The sequence below is a fragment of the Varanus komodoensis genome, unplaced genomic scaffold, assembly GCF_004798865.1.
Source record: "Varanus komodoensis strain SLA01 unplaced genomic scaffold, ASM479886v1 scaffold8, whole genome shotgun sequence".
In the NCBI taxonomy this organism is placed as follows: domain Eukaryota; kingdom Metazoa; phylum Chordata; class Lepidosauria; order Squamata; family Varanidae; genus Varanus; species Varanus komodoensis.
The window spans coordinates 17,832,112-17,847,913 of record NW_025336481.1 but is presented as its reverse complement, the minus strand read 5'-3'; the positions used below and the strand labels follow the sequence as shown (position 1 = coordinate 17,847,913).

General features: G+C 43.3%; 1 protein-coding gene across 5 annotated transcripts in view; it reads right to left on the bottom strand.

Moving 5' to 3' along the window:
* The window catches only part of TNRC6B (trinucleotide repeat containing adaptor 6B), a 147,883-nt gene that overhangs the window by 13,328 nt on the left and 118,753 nt on the right, over window positions 1–15,802 (bottom strand). For all 5 annotated transcript variants that reach the window (XM_044454837.1, XM_044454839.1, XM_044454838.1 and 2 more), the window contains 2 exons: window positions 4,776–4,846; window positions 2,193–2,332 (listed from right to left, as the gene is read on the bottom strand). In XM_044454837.1, the coding sequence (XP_044310772.1) occupies window positions 2,193–2,332; window positions 4,776–4,846 (211 nt within the window). The remainder of the gene's footprint in view (window positions 1–2,192; window positions 2,333–4,775; window positions 4,847–15,802) is intronic.

The following is a 15,802-nucleotide window of genomic DNA, read 5'->3' as shown; positions in this document are numbered from 1 at the left end:
CCAAATTATATTTCAGAAACAGATGCATATATACCAAATAATGAATTAAGCTGAATGAGATGTGCTACCTTTACAGTTTATGAACTAGAAAATGCCATTAAAATAGTGTAAAACCAACATGGAAATTAAACTTGCTTTAATTAAAGTTAATATCCTGAAATTAAAATCATCTTCAAATTAAAAACTACAGCTTGAACACAAAGAATTACACAAGATACTCTATTTGTGTTGCATGGTTTTCTTATCCCCAATTCCTGATGCAGCTTATCATTCTCACTACCACCTTCATTCCTATATTGCCCAATAGCCAAAGCTCTCTGGGGAGTTCATAAACATAGCGACATGTTCCAGAAAAGTCACTCTTGAGGGCCATGGTGTCCTCTGAATACTAAAATGTATGTGAAACTGGCACCATCACAGATATTCATGCATGGGTCTTTTGGATCTTAAACTGATTCTTAACAGGCATAACTAACTCTGCAAGAATCAAGGGTTACTCTTGGTAACTCTGCAAGAATTAAGGGGAAATAAAAAATTGCTCCCCAGATCTGAAGAACACATAGGTAAGTTTTATAAATTGCCAAATGAGTGGAAACAAACAAACAACTACCTTAAAATTGAATACTGACTAAAAATCCTTCAGAAATTCCTGTTAAAAATTAATTATGCTAAAGTAATTTAAGTTGACTGAAAGATTTCAAAAGCTGTGTAAGGAACATTTAGTTTGACTTTAAAAAAAAAGCTGCATTTATTTGCTTTTTCAGTTTGCCTAAAAAATGGACTTTGCCTAGAGTCCAGAACAGTTTGATCAGATAATAGAATATGACCCTACTTTTCTACTTCTAAATACTGCATAAGCTCTCAGTCAAATAAAGGATCTGTGTAATTCAGCATTACCTTTCTAAAAGTGGCCAGTCAGATGCTTTTGAAAAGACCGTAAGAAGGGTGTAAAGGCAACTGTCCTTTCCCACATTAGTTTATTATCCTTGAAAGTGTTTAATCACCATTTAAATCTATCTAAATGAGTTGCTGTCATTGCATCTTGTAGCAGCTACTTTCATAACTTAATTATGTATTGTGACACATACTTTCTATTAGTCCTGAAGCTACTGCCAATCATTTCTATTAAGTGAGTCCAAGTTCTAATATTATGAGAGGAAATTTCACTTTGTCAAAATCTTACTTTTAAAATAAACCTTAATCACTTCCCAGTTTAATACTTTGTCTAATCTAAACCCCAGATCTTTAAAAAAACTTTTCTGCACAGAGGTGTTGTTCCAACCCTGTCTTGCCCTCTAACTTTTTCAGCTCTATGATATTCTTTCTAAATAGGACTAACAGGCCTGTTCATGTATGTTAAATGACACAACTCAGATGCTTTAGAAGACTAACCACAACTGAGCAAAATCAAAGTACTATCAATGCACACGAATATGCAATTTTAATGCAAGAATCACAATTGTCAGAAAACATTTATCTGGAAGAAGATGGCCCTCCAACAATGACCTAAGTTGCCAGCCAAAGGAAAACTTCTGTGTATGAAAAGCAATTAAGCCCTAGCCTTCCTTTACAGCATGGGTCCTCAAACTACGGCCCACGGGCTACATCCCACCTGCCATGCCCATTTATCTGGCCCGCCTCAGAGGTTTTGGCCTCAGCAGCTTGCACCCACGGAGATTGTTTTGCACTCACTTGGAGAAAATGATAGCTGCGCAAGCAAGCCGCCGCCTCGCCACGCATCCGCCCCCTCACCGGCCCGTGCCCCCACCCCTGCTGGGACCGCCTTGCCGGCCCGCACCCACCACTGGCACCTTTCAAATGGCCCCTTGTTGAAAAAGTTTGAGGACTCCTGCTTTACAGGTTCTTATTTAGTTTTAAAAGGAAACTGATTACCTTCGAAGACCAAAGATTATGGCTTATGTGAAGTGATAAATTTTGGGAAGAAATATACTGAATACTGATACCAGTCATCTCTTTGTGCACACTTCAATTTTAAAAGCTTAGTTCTGCTACTTTTACAAAATATGCACAGTGTCATCATTAACCACAAGTAAACAGTCTTAAAAGGAATTACATAGACTAAACATGTCAGTAATATCTTGGCACTGGGCAAACAAAACATGTACATGCGGCTTGTATCCTGATAAAATGAGCCTGTGGATGGCTCAAAGAGGGCTGCTGACATAACTCACATGTGCAGTGCAGTCTGGGCCTTGGCTGCTTCCTGCTTGGTGCTGTATCGGATAAGGGCGGTGCCTTGGGTCAGGTTCAGATGGAATGTCAGCAGTGGACCATGCTGCATGCAGATGGTCCTCAAAGTTGACCCATCAATCTTTGGAAAAACAGAAAACACAAACAGGTTTATTGAACGAAAGGTTTAAAGAATTTTTATCAAATATAGCGACTCAAAATAGCACAACTAATATGTAAAGTCATAATATCAGGCAATAGACTGTAAATGGCACAAGGTAAATAATTCGAGCTCCTAAAATTGACAAGATGACATATGGGAAGCTTAATTGTTTCTACAATGCAGTGTGAAAGTCACTGGGACCTAACCAGCTCCCCTTTGGAATGTTCCACATATCTCATGAACAGTTGTTTCATTTTACTCATCAATTCCTTTTGGAGTTGATAGAAAGCTAGGGAATGTCAAACATTGAGTGTGTGTAGAGCCCTTCTGATGTTGGTAGATGGAGATGGGTAGAATGCTGGAAGTACTATTTCTTGGTTAATATGGATGAAGGAAGAAGGATGGATTGGTATGAAGAGCAACTTTCTCTTTATAAAAAATCAAGTAAGAAGGGTCTATCTGTAGTGCACAGAGTTTTCTTGTCCTGCGAGCTGAAGTGATCACTACTTAAGGAGACCTTCCAAGAAACCAGGCACAGGTCCACAGTCATGAAAGGTTCAATGGGTGACTTTGCCAGGGAATGCACGAGCACAGATAAATTTCAACTGGGGATCAACTGGATCGGAGGATGGGAGGATGGATTTATTTGGATATTTTTTATCTTGTCCTATACAAATAGTCTCTGGATGGCATACAGTGTGATAAATATCCAATAAATACAGTATCAGATAAAATATGACTGGGGATGAATAAAATATGATTAAAATTTTAAACATTAAAATACTGGGTAAATAAAAAGGTTTTAACCTGGCGCCAAAAAGCATATAATGTTGGCACCAGGTGAACCTCTCTGGGGAGTGCATTCCACAGCACATTCCACAGCCAGGGCGCCACCACAGAGAAGGCCCTCCTCTGGGTGTTCACTCTCCTAACCTCCTTCAAGGAGGGTTCCTGGAGCAGGGCCTCTACTGCAGATGTTAGGGGGCAGGAGGGCATATAGGGGAAAAGACGTTCCTTCAGGTATCCTGGTCCCAAGCTGTTTAGGGCTTTATGGGTCAATACCAGCACCTTAAATTGGGCCCAGATTTCAATTGGTAGCCATTGTAGAGGACCAGTGTTATATGAGAATAGTGACTGGCTCCTGACAGCAATCTGGCAGCTCTGTTTTGAACCAACTGAAGTATCCGGACCATCTTCAAGGGCAGCCCCACACAGACCGCTGTACTCCTCCATATTCTCAGCTACAACTCCCATTATCCCTAACAATTCCCTGCGCTCCCTAGGGCTGATGGAAGTTGCAGGACAAAACATCTTGAGGGCCACAAGTTGGCCATCCCTGCATTAAAGAAAAAAGAAGGAAATCCTGTACAATGCCTTTTAACTTGTAGTGCTAAAACCAGCCTTTCTGGAAACAGTGAAATACCTTTTCCTTACTGATTATACAAGTTGATTGTAATCAATAATTATTGTACTCTAATGCATTTTATATAACCACTTTATATGGAAAGATACACTATATCTTTGCTCTGATTTTTATAGATCAATTTAAGGACATAATATATTTACATATTTATATTATCAAAACTACATATATACAGCCTTAAAATTAATGATGTATTGAAATTAAGCTAACTTCAAATATATTTGCTCTTAACATAAACATCATTTTAGTTCCCTCATAGACAACTCTTTTAACAAAAGTTTAATTACAACCATCCTTTTTCTTGTTACTAACAGATTACTGCTTTTCAGAGACTGCTAAATGACTCTGATAGTCATTAACGCTTATGAAGAATTAATGGCTCCTTTTTATATCAGCTGAATCAAAGCTCTTCCCACCTTTACCACCTTCCCTCTCCAAACAGAGAAATATACAGTACAGGTTGTGCAATTTCACAGAAATGAACTTGCTTGGACAAATCATGGTTAACTTGTGGCCTACAAGTTATATACGCAATTTGTGGTCGCATGTGAGTTCAGCAAGTATCGGTTATGCAGGAGTTAATCCTTGCACAACAAGCCCCAAACTGGGGTTACCTATTCAAAAGGCTTTATAAGACCTAGTTTTTCTGGCAGCACTGCTGGAAACATTCTGTGGTAATGTAAAGGAGAAAATTGGCAGTTCTGCTTAGCTTTAACAATGTCTGGAAGAAGCGGAAATAGTGGTGGTGATGAGCATTACTTTTTGCATTCACACAATTGTACACTTTTATAAATAATCAAGCTTAATTAAAATGAATTTAGTTTAAAGTGTGACAATATGGTTTATAACTAGTACCTTAGGTCCTAAATATACTTGTCATACCAGTTAGCTTGTGTGACTACTGAATTAAACAGAACAGCAATGATATTTATTACAGAGAATCAGCAATTCAAATTTTTCCATCTTTGGCAATGAAGAAAGAATGGAAGATGGAAATACCTGTGGTGTAAGATTGTGAAGAACCAGCCAGTAGCTGGGACGAACAGATCCACCATCACTCCAGGTAGAGGCTGAAAATGATTAAAACAGCAGACACTTGGATGAGACCCACTTCAAACATTTGCTCAGCCACAAAATCAAAATGAGTGTTGTGCTTTAAAGAAACTATTTAATTTGCCAAATTAAGCATTAAAGATAGGTTGCTTAACTGTAACTCCTGTTCAAGTAAGAGCAGTATTTAACAGACTGTTGCTGCAGCTATATGAGGAAGCACACAAAGAAAAGCAGGACAAAAGCAACTTCTGCAGCAGGGGAGGATGGTCTGTTTGAGATGACCACTCAAATTAAAACAGTTATGGATAAATGGCCTGTCTTTCTTTTTATGCTTTCTGTACAGTTCCACATGAGAGAATAGTAAGTTGACTTGCCTGGAGATAGGAACTACAGAACTTTGCACAACCCTTTCAAAAGAGGCATCTGCTGTTGCCTAAACATTCAACACACGACACCTGACAAACTTAGACATTTGTGATCAACCAACAGCCTAATACAGGTCAGGGAAAGAGACACCTCTGAGAAAAGCAGTGGAGAATGTGATGCTTCTCATAGAGTGTGCATGGGCATTTGCCAGTACAGTAAAGGTGTTGATAGCTGACAAAAGTTAAGGCAAAATGCTAATCAACAATGGTAGACCCTTTCTAGGGCCCTTAAAACAATGGAAAGTTAGGAGTCATTCTAGAACCCAAGCATCCTGTGAACATAAAAGGGTAAAGCAAGACTGATGTCTAAAATATGCAACAAGTAACCTCAATTAATGAGGCAGGACAATGTCCTGCTTTATTTGGAAAAAAGATACCACCTTAGGCAGAAAGGACACATCTGTTAAGTATGGCATGTCTATGATAATGCATAATATACTAGTCTGCCTTAAAGAGGTAATAGCTATTGAAGAGTATGATGAATGTAAGAAACCAAAGTTCACAAACAGCCAGTAGTTCAAAGAGTTTTGCTGTCAGTTAAATGAGAACCACCAACAGACTTCATGAAGACAGGGGAGCTCAAACAGGAGAGTAGAAATTCAACAGACCATTCACAAACTGTTTCACCAATAGGAATAATAAACAGTTTTGCCATCAACAAGACAATGACAATGATGTCACACAGTCAACAAACAGACTGAGAGGAAGAAAGCGACTCCTTTGGATGTATGTAACAACAGAAGACATACTATACAACTATAGAGCATGAAAAACTGCACTGGGCCAAACATTTAAGGAAAAAGAGCACTTTACCACATAAAAGGTCTGCTATATGTTCTGCCCCATGGTGAAGATGAGCTAGGATGGATCTGTTATGGTATCAGTCTCTGACTGAGGAAAACAGGGTTGAGAATCTGCTCTTAAGTCCTTAGAGAGGAGGTCTGATACTTTGTTTGCTACCACAAGATGATGAGAATATTAACTACCTCATTCTGCTTTATCTTTAATAAGAAATATAAAGACATGCTCAGTCAAAGGGGAAAGTTTTCCTCCAAGCAATTGTCTATTCACACTGGCCCAGCTGCAGAATGGCTAGGAAGGTACATAAAATGACACCACAAACACTCCCAGTGATGCAACAAGCAGTGGGCTTCCCATTGTGCAAGGATCTACTCATGGGATTAATGTACCACATGGTTGAGGTAGTCCACTAGATCATTCTTTCTGATTCTAATTTAGAGGTATAATACCACAGATTGCCCCACGGCTCCTCAGATGAGCACACCAATGTATAGTTGGCAACTAAACCTCAAGAAGAAACCCAGCAGAGACTTACACCTCCTGCAGCCTTGCTCAAGCAGAGAGTCCATATTTAAATTAAACCCTGGCTTAGAGAAACAATACATAGCTCTATACTAGCAAGAACCACAGTGCAGGTCTAGCTAGTGGTAGCAAAAGAGACCGCTTAGAAACATAAAGTAAAAGCTAGTTTGGGTGCAGTGTAGGTTCATTTCAGTTTCATTTTGGGTGCAGTGTAGGCTCATTTTTTTAGGGCTACAAAGAAGCTTTCAAATGAAAGTCCAAAAACAAAGTCCAAATGTGAGAGTCTCCATTATCACTTAGATTTAAATTGCACACAAAGGAACTCAAGTCATCCAAACAACAGTCCTTCACAAATCACATATCCTTTTTTTGTTGTCCCTTCCAACAACCCATTCACTATTGTGCTCTCAACCAAAAAGAACATCTCCACTCTGAGGGGAAACAATTAACAATTAGCATATATTCCCAATCACTGAAAGCTAGGGCAGAGTAGGTGCCCACACCCACAGCCTCCCTTGCTTTTCATACAAGATCTTCTAGGCAGCAGCTTCACTTGGGCCAGCCTAAAGCTATATAAGATAATATGGAAGGTTTATGTAGGAGTCACCTCTGCGCGAGAAGAGCCCCAGTAACAAAGTGTCAGCTACCAAACAAGTTAAGCAAATGGGCAAGTCTGTTAACAGGGCAAAGAGGTCAGAGCATAGAATTCTGTCCTCCCTACTCCTTGTCAGAAGGTGTAAACTGTATAGTAACAACTAAAAGTAACCCCACCATCTTCTCCCAGTTAAAAAAACCAAAACCCACCTCCTATGTTTTCCAGTGAATAAACCCAACATTACTAATTAAACACAGTTAAGAAGGTAGAAAGACAGCAGGGGTGTGGTGTATTCAGTGTATTGCACTGAGTGCCACATGTATCAGTATCTGTCAACTGTGCAGAACTCATGTACCCAGGCTCTCAGGGTACAACTCTGTTCCCTTGAATCCAAGGTTACTGCCCTGGATAAGAGAAGCAAAGAGGTTGGCTGGCAAGAAACAGGAGGATTAAAGAGCAGAGTTCTACCTAATGGATGACAGCTTCTCTGTTATGGAAAATGAAAGTCTCAGAGAACTAGTGTAGCAGTTCTGCCTTAGAAGGCACAACTAGGAGCCAATTGCCAAGGTACAGGAAAACTTGGAGGTGCTCCAAGGTACTCCTTACAGGTACTCTTTGGAGGTGCAGATGTGAGCAGACCACTACCGTACATTTAGTGAAGGCTCTGGAAGCAGTTGTGACCCCAAGGCATTGCAACATCTCATTTCCACAATCTAGTGCAGTCTATAATTGTGGTCTATGGTAACAGGGAAGTAGGCATCTTTCAAATTGATTAAAGTGAATCAGTCTCCTTGCAGGAGAGATAGGATGTTCTAGAGTAGTGGTGGTGAACCTATGGCAATTGTGCTGCAGCGGGCACGTGAGCCAAGTTGCCCCAGTATCCAAGCACTGGATAACACAGGGGCCATGTGCGTGCTCAGAAAGGAGTAGTGGTGCCAGGCAATGACGTCACGAGCCGCGACTCATATGAGCTTTCGCATGGCTGGTCAGTGCGCTGCCAGGAATATTTATATTTGCTTGGACTGGTTGTGAGTTTTCATACAATCATTTTTATTATCACAAGATTTTAGCTTTGAGTTTATGTAAAATTGAAATTTAATATCTAAGATTTAGCAAAAAAATGTTCTAATTAAGAGACTGAGATTCTTTCATTGAATCTGCAGCATCATATTTAGTTGTTTGTGAAGAATTTATGAAAACAAGAGCAAGGATATATATACAACAGCAAAGATCACATCAATTGTGCAAAAGCACACCAAATGCAAACTTTTACCTTTCAATAAAAAGCTGTTTGTATCATTGAAAGCTCTGTTACTGTGTTTTTCTTTTAAGACAAAAAAAGTATGAGTTGTTTTTTCTAAACTAAAACCTCAGTATTCAGGTATTATTGCAGTGTTGGCACTTTGTGATAAATAAGTGGGTTTTGGATTGCAGTTTGGGCACTCGGTTCACTAAAAGGTTCGCCATCACTGTTCTAGAGGGTAACCATCCTGCATTTCCTTGGTGTGATAGGCTATTAATGCCTCTGAAGTCTAGGATCAGTCTGAGTGCCCCATCTCATTTTGGTACTGTGAAGTAGTTAGAGTCAAAGCCTCAGGAAAAGTTAGAATGATTCCCTTGAAAAGTAGGGAACTGACTAAACGCTAAGGCCACAAAGACCTTCCTCACCATACTGTCCAGGCAACAGCCCTCCCAGTCTACTGGTGCCAAGAGTTCCCATGACGACTGGCCCTGCACAGACTCAATGATGACTGAGTTGAGTGGTGGGTGCTGAAAATGGAACAGGACATCTCTTTCCAGCACTAAGTACATGCTCTTGATCTGCTTTGTGGTGGCATGCACAACTGTAGGGGCCTTCCATGTCTGCTGGATTGTCTGCAGTAGCCTTGACAGGAATGCTACTGTCACTTTGCTGAGTCCTCCATATGGATGGTATTAAAAATGGGGTCTGGGACTCCGTCTTCCAGGCTGGCGTTTCTTGAGACCTAGGGAATTTGCCGATCTATTCCAATGGAGATGCCAGGTCCTGTGTGGTAAAGGCCACCTCACATGAGGGGTTGGATGGTACAAGCAATGAGCCTGAGTTGGACACATTGTCCTCAGAATCCAACAATTCTGAGAGGGTGTTCTTGATCTTGAGGTTCATGGCATCAGAAACTCCCATCAGTGTTGTTGGGTCAGCACCATGGCCTCATAGAGGCACTGGTGGGATGAACGTTGCTGCCAATCACTAGATCTCTGCTAAAGGCAGCAGACCTGGATATCCTTTCATGACTGAGAATCACAGTCCTCCCTGCAGGAAGCCTTGGAGCCCCTTTAGGATTGATGAGAGGCTGGTGATACAACTGGTTCCTCGCTGTTGATTGTAGACAGAGGTTCCCCTCTCAGGATCAAATACTCTCTTATATACAAACGTTCTCAGGACTGAACAGTCCTCAGTGATGATGGAAGCTCCATCTCCGGAATGAATAATCTCAGATCTGAGTCCTCTGTTTTCGTGAGGGGCAGCCCGGTATGTAAACATTCCACACATTCTAGAGCAATAAAACTAAAGTCCTTTAATGCTAATTGTCTACAAGATTTACAATTCTATAGATAAGTTCCCTAATAGCGGTCCTTGCTAAGCAGATGGCAGCCCTATAATGGCTTCTCTTCCTGAGCCCACGTGGGATCATTCTCCCAAGTCACGCCTTTCCTCCCTCTTACGCAGTCTACTTTGTAGCTGTTCAAATCGGCGTAAAATAGGTCTGTTCTGGGCTCTTGAAAAATCCATGACACCTATTGTGTCTTCTGTTTCTGGCTCAAGGAGATCAGCATCGGGGGGGGGGGAGGCAGTTTGCTCTGCCTCCTTCTGAGTAGAACTTGCAGCTTCCTCTTTCTCATGACTCTCTGTCTCTGATAAAGGTCCAGGCGTTCGCTCAATGTGCTGGGGCTCAGAGGAAGACGCAGTAGCTGGCTCAGCCGTCCCTGCATTGGGTTGTGGGGTCAACTCTTGGGCACTGGGTGCCAAGTGCAAGTTCTCCTTGGGAGTCACTGTTTCTGTCGGAGCTTCATGCATGACACTGTTGGTATCCACTGAGCTCTCATTGTTGATGCTATATGGAGTCACCATCTGGGGAATGAACCAGATTGATGGACCCTTGGTGTCAATGGGGACTCTCATGGCATCTGCACTCTTGCTTGGTGGCGGCAGTCTTTTCTGCAAGCTTGGGTGCTTTCCTGGCCACAGCATTTGGAATCCACAATTCCCAGGCTCCTGAACCTCAGTCAATTGGCCCTATGCTTCTAGGCCTATTCTGTGAAGGCCTGGCAATGTCTCTCTCAGTCAAACATAAAATGCAGAGGGTGTTCATCTGCAGGCGGGATTTTGCTTTCACAAAGTATGCACAAAGTAAAGATTACCTCTAACACCATCAAAGTAGATGGGGAAGGCAGAGAATGTAGAAAGGGCTTGTTGAAGGATGCAACAAATCAGAGAGACAACTGGAAGGAAAAATTTACTTGTATGGATTTTACATGTAAAGAATGAAAATAAAGTTTGTGGAGATATGGGTAAAAAGGAGGCTGAGTAGGGAGTCAAGAAAGAGAAAGTGGTAGAGAGAAAAAGGTAACAAATATGGAGGGGGGGGAATCCTCAAGTTGAGGAGAGAAGAGCTTCCTTATCTAGGCATACCATCAGCTGAAAAGGAAGTTAGGGAATGGGTGGGAGCTCCTCCCATGGATGTAGGGAACAGGGAGGAGAGGGGCTCCTACCCAAGCTAACACTTAATTGTACATGCAGGCACAGAGCCCATATGTGTGATACACAGAGACCATGAAGAACAATGTATGGTGAGACATAACCAATTGGAGAGGATTAAGTGCCAAAACTTAAGTTGTATATGTCTGGAGAAGGACATGGTACTTAAACATTTCTAAATAGCTTCAGAACCAAAACAGCAAATACTAAAAGCCTCAGAACCAAAATGGGAATGCTGGAGTGCATGGTTTTAAATGAGAAACAAGATATAGTAGACGTTATGGAAACCTGGTAGAATAGAGAGAACCAATGGGTATGATCCTCTCTGGATATAAGCTGTTTAAGAAACACAGGAAAGCACAACTGTACATCAAAGAAAACAGAGTCCAGCAGACTTGATAATCTGTAGACTCCTCAACAGAAGTGCTGTAGGTGACAATAACTGGTTCTAAAACTAATTTAGTCAGAGGGCTATGCTATCATCCTCCAGAACAGAATGCTCAGGGTGATCTTGAGATGGTGAGTGAAATCAGGGAGGCCTCAGATAAAGGTAGTACTATAATAATGAGTGATTTAAACTACCCACACACTGACTGGATAATGCATGTTCCAGTTCCAACAGACAGGTTACATTTCTTGGTGTCCTAAAAGGCTGCATCATATTGCTTTGATTTCAAAAGAGGAACCTCTCTAAAATGCAAGAACTGGTAAAAAGGAAAGAAGCTGAAGAGGAATGTCAAGGGGGTTTACTCAAAGCTACATTAATAGAGGCACAAACCATATGCATACCACAAGCTAGGAAAGGTAGCACTGAATCCAACAAGTGACCAGCTTGGTTAACAAATAGAGTCAAGGAAGCTATTAAATTGAAGAAAGCTTCCTACAAGAAATGGAAGTTTTGCCAAAATCAGGAAAACAATAGGGAGTAAAAGCCTGAGCAAGTGAAATGCAAGCAGACAATAAGAGAAACAAAGATTTTGAGGCATATTGCTAACAACATCAAGACCAACAATAAAGAATTGTTTTTTTTTTAAAAAAACAACCACAGAAACAGTTGGACCACCAAGTGATAACTGAATTAAAGCAATACTAAAGGAGGATAAGGAGATTGCAATGAACCTGAGTCAATGGTGGTTGTTTGGACCAAACTGAAGACTGCAGGCAAAGTTTTGGGAAGACACTGAGTTTCAGAAGAAAAACTGCAATTGAAGCCCCCATTACAGTCTGCAAGTTAACTGGGGTTGAAGCTTAATAGGGAAATTACTTTTAAGGCCGGACAGGCAGGAGAATTAGAGCTAACACAGGGCCAGCTTTTTAAGGAAACAGTAACACCATTGTTGTTTACAAAGAATCACCAGCACAAAATTAACCAAAAGAAACAGTACTGGAATGGAAAAGGTATAGGAAAAGAAATTAAAAAGGACCTAGCCTATGCTCTATTGAAGAAAGATAATTGATCTATCATTGTGGTAGTCAAGAAAGGCAGGTTGTTTACCTGTAACTTTTGTTCTTTGTGATCATCTGTGCATTCACACATATGGGCTTCTGTGCCTGTGCAAGGCCTAGATTGGGAAAACTTCAATAGCTTAGAGTTGGCAGGAGTCCCTCACTGTCCAGTTCCCAGGTATATAAGGGAGGGTTTGGTGCCCAGTCCCTCAGTTGCCTTTGTGACCGGCATGAGTCCCTGGGCAGCTGAAGGGGATGGGGGGGGGAGAGGGAGGTGTTGACCCTGCCCTGAGCCTGGGCTCCCAGGAGGATGGAGGATGCATCCAGCTGATGACAGCAGGTGGGGCGGAGGGCAGGTTGTGTGGATGTACAGACGACCACTCAAAGAACAACAGTTACAGGTAAAGCCACTTGCCTTTATTCTTTGTGGTCTCTGTGCAACACACATATGGGCACTTAACAAGGTTATTATGTGTAGGATGGAGGGGGCTTGTCATTACTGGGGCACTGAAGAGAGCACTGCACAATCCTGTCTTGCACAGGTATCTTGCTGATAGAATCTCATGAAGGCTGATGGTGTGGACCACATGGCTGCTCTGCAGATGTCATGTAGCAGGATACTGGCTAGGAGGGTGGCTGATGTGGCCTGTGTGTGCATTGAGTGTGTCTGTGAGCTGCCAGTAAGCTTGAAGCCTGCCATTTTACATGGTAGGGAAATGGTGCTGGATGCCCCTTGGAGAGTCTCTGTGATGAAATAGGGTCTCCTTCTCTTTGGCCTTCGTAGCATACAAAGAGTTGGTCAGAGTGGAGGATCTGCTTGGTTCTTGCCTTGTAGAACACGAGGGCTCTGTGGGTGTTGAGCAGGTGCAGTGTGGCTACTATGGATGTGGAGGGGCTGGAAAAGAAAGCTGGCAGGATGATGTCCTGGTTGACATGGAAGGCAGAGGTGATCCTGGATCTGAAATGAAGGTCAGAGTGGAGCACTGCCATATCCCTATAAAAGGTCAAGTAAGATGCATTGACTTGTAGTGTTGAAAGTTTGCTGGTGTGGTGGGCTGATGAAATGGCGAAGAGGAAGGATGTCTTCCCAATAGGAGACGTATCTCTGTAGTTGACAGGATTCGAAAGGCTTCTTGGTGAGGGACTGGAGAACCACCGAAAGGCTCTAGCATGGAGTACAGGGGTGGGTGGGTGGGTGGGGTAAGGTTGTGCAGGCCTTGCAGGAACTTGCACACTAGGGGACGTGTGGAGGCTGAGGCCCGCCTGACTTGGGACTGGGGTGGAAGTGTGAAATGGCTGCAGGTGTATATGCAACATTGATGGGGCAAGGACTACATTGAAGCAGGTCTGTAGGTAGGTGAGGATGTGCTCTATGGAGGTCTGGGAAAGACTGAGCACTACCAACGTGGTGAAGGTCACAAAGGCTTTCCATTCAGCCATGCAGAAGGCCTAAGGGCTGCCTCCAGTATGGTATAAACTGGAGGTGGGACCAATCACCTGGTGATTCTCCAGGCAGTCAGGTTCAGAGTCCTGATGTCTGGGTAAAGGATGCAACCTTGTTCCTGCAAGATCAGGTGGTGGTGCTGTAGGAGGCAGAAGAGATTCCTCCCGGAGAGCTGGAGGAGGAACAGGAATTACAGTTGCCTTGGCCACCAAGGCAACTGCTCTGTTCCTCTGAATTTTGGAGATCACCTTGGTGATCAGAGGGAAATGGGGGGAAGAAGTAGAACAGCATTCCTTCCCACTAGAGGAAGAACAAGTCCCCCCAGAGTTAGTCCCCAGCACCCCAGAGTTGGTCCCCAGAAGTGGTGGCACTTGGGAGTTCTGATGCATGGCAAGTAGGTCTATCTTGGGTGTGCTCCACCTGTTGCGGAGGTCCCTGAGGACTAGGTCATTAACCTCCCATTCATGTGGTGCCAAGATGGTGCAGCTGAGAGTGTCAGCCAGTGTTGAGCCTGCCTGCCACATGAATGGCCATGATGATGATGTCCTGCGTTATGCACTAGTCGCAGATGGTGGACTTCAGGGTGGTGAGTCGAACAGACCGTGTGCCACCTTGTTTGATTTGGTAGTACATGACAGCGCTTTTGTCCATTGCAATTTGTACATGGCAGTGTCTGAGGATGCTCTGGAAGGAGACCAGAGCCCTCATGCATGGCCAGAACCTCTAGCAGGCTGATGTATAGCTGTGTCTCATGGTGATCCCATAGGCCCTGTGTGTGCATGTCACCTCAGTGTGCACCCCAGCTTTTGAAAGAGGCATCTGCAGTGACTGATTCTGGGCAGGGGGGTGAAGTGGACCCCAGTGGTGAAGTTCTCCAGGGTGGACCACCAGTGCAGGTTGCATCTGGTTGGTGGTGTGGGAGTCTCCTGCAGGAAAGGCTTCCACGAACCACAGATGAAGTGGTCTCATGCAGAAGAAGGTGAATTGTACCACGGACACGGTGGTGGCCATGAGGCCCAGGGGCCTGTAGATTGTGTGGGCCATGGAGCGGGCTACGATCCTGACAATTGTCACCAGGATGCAGAGACTTTCTGCTCTCAGGTCTGGGAGGAATGCTTTGGCAGTTGTCACATCCAGGCGAGCTCCTGCAGAAAGGATGGGAGGGGGAGACAACAGACTTGTCAAGACTGGTAAGCAGTCCAAGTTCCTGCAGGAGAAAGCAGGTGATATGCAATGACTGTAGGAGGTCAGTCCTTGAAGGGGCCACCAGGAGCCAATCACTGAGGTATGGGAAGACTCAGATGCCCTGCAGTGGTAGATGGGTGCAAACTATTGCCATGTGCTTGGTGAAGACGCTGGGGGCGGTGGAGAAGCTGAATGAGAGGACTGAGAACTGGAAGGTCTCCTCCTTGATTTGTCCATAAGCATGATTAATGAAGATATGGAAATAGGGGTCTTTTAATTCGTTGGAGGAAAACTAGTCCCCTTGCTGCAGTAGGGGTAGGATGCTTTGCAGGGAAATCATTCTGAACTTCCTAGGTATAATGAACCTGTTGATGTCTCAGAGGTCAAGGAATGGTGTGAGGCCTCCACCCTGTGTTGGCAATGTGAAGTAATGGAAGTAGAACCCCCTGTGGCCAGGGCAGCAGCAGGGGACTTCCAGGACTGCTGTCCAGAGTAAGGCAAGCAGGAAGGGGATGGCTACTAGGGTGGACACTTCAGAGCCCAAAACATTAAAGATGGGATCAGCCTCTGGTTCTTGTTGGCTGAGTTGTCTGGAGGTCACCTGTCATGCATAGAATCATGGTTGACAAATCTTTTACTCTCCTCTGATAGCAACTCTAGATCCTGTACATAGACCATGGTGTTGGGGGATGGCTCCAAGGTGTTCAAGGAGAGAGGAGAGTCTGTGTCCAATGTGTAGCTGCAGTCTAATGAGGTAGATGGTGACTGGTGACATCTGGTTGGCAGCAGCTCAAGTTGGGCAGCTAGTCGATGGGC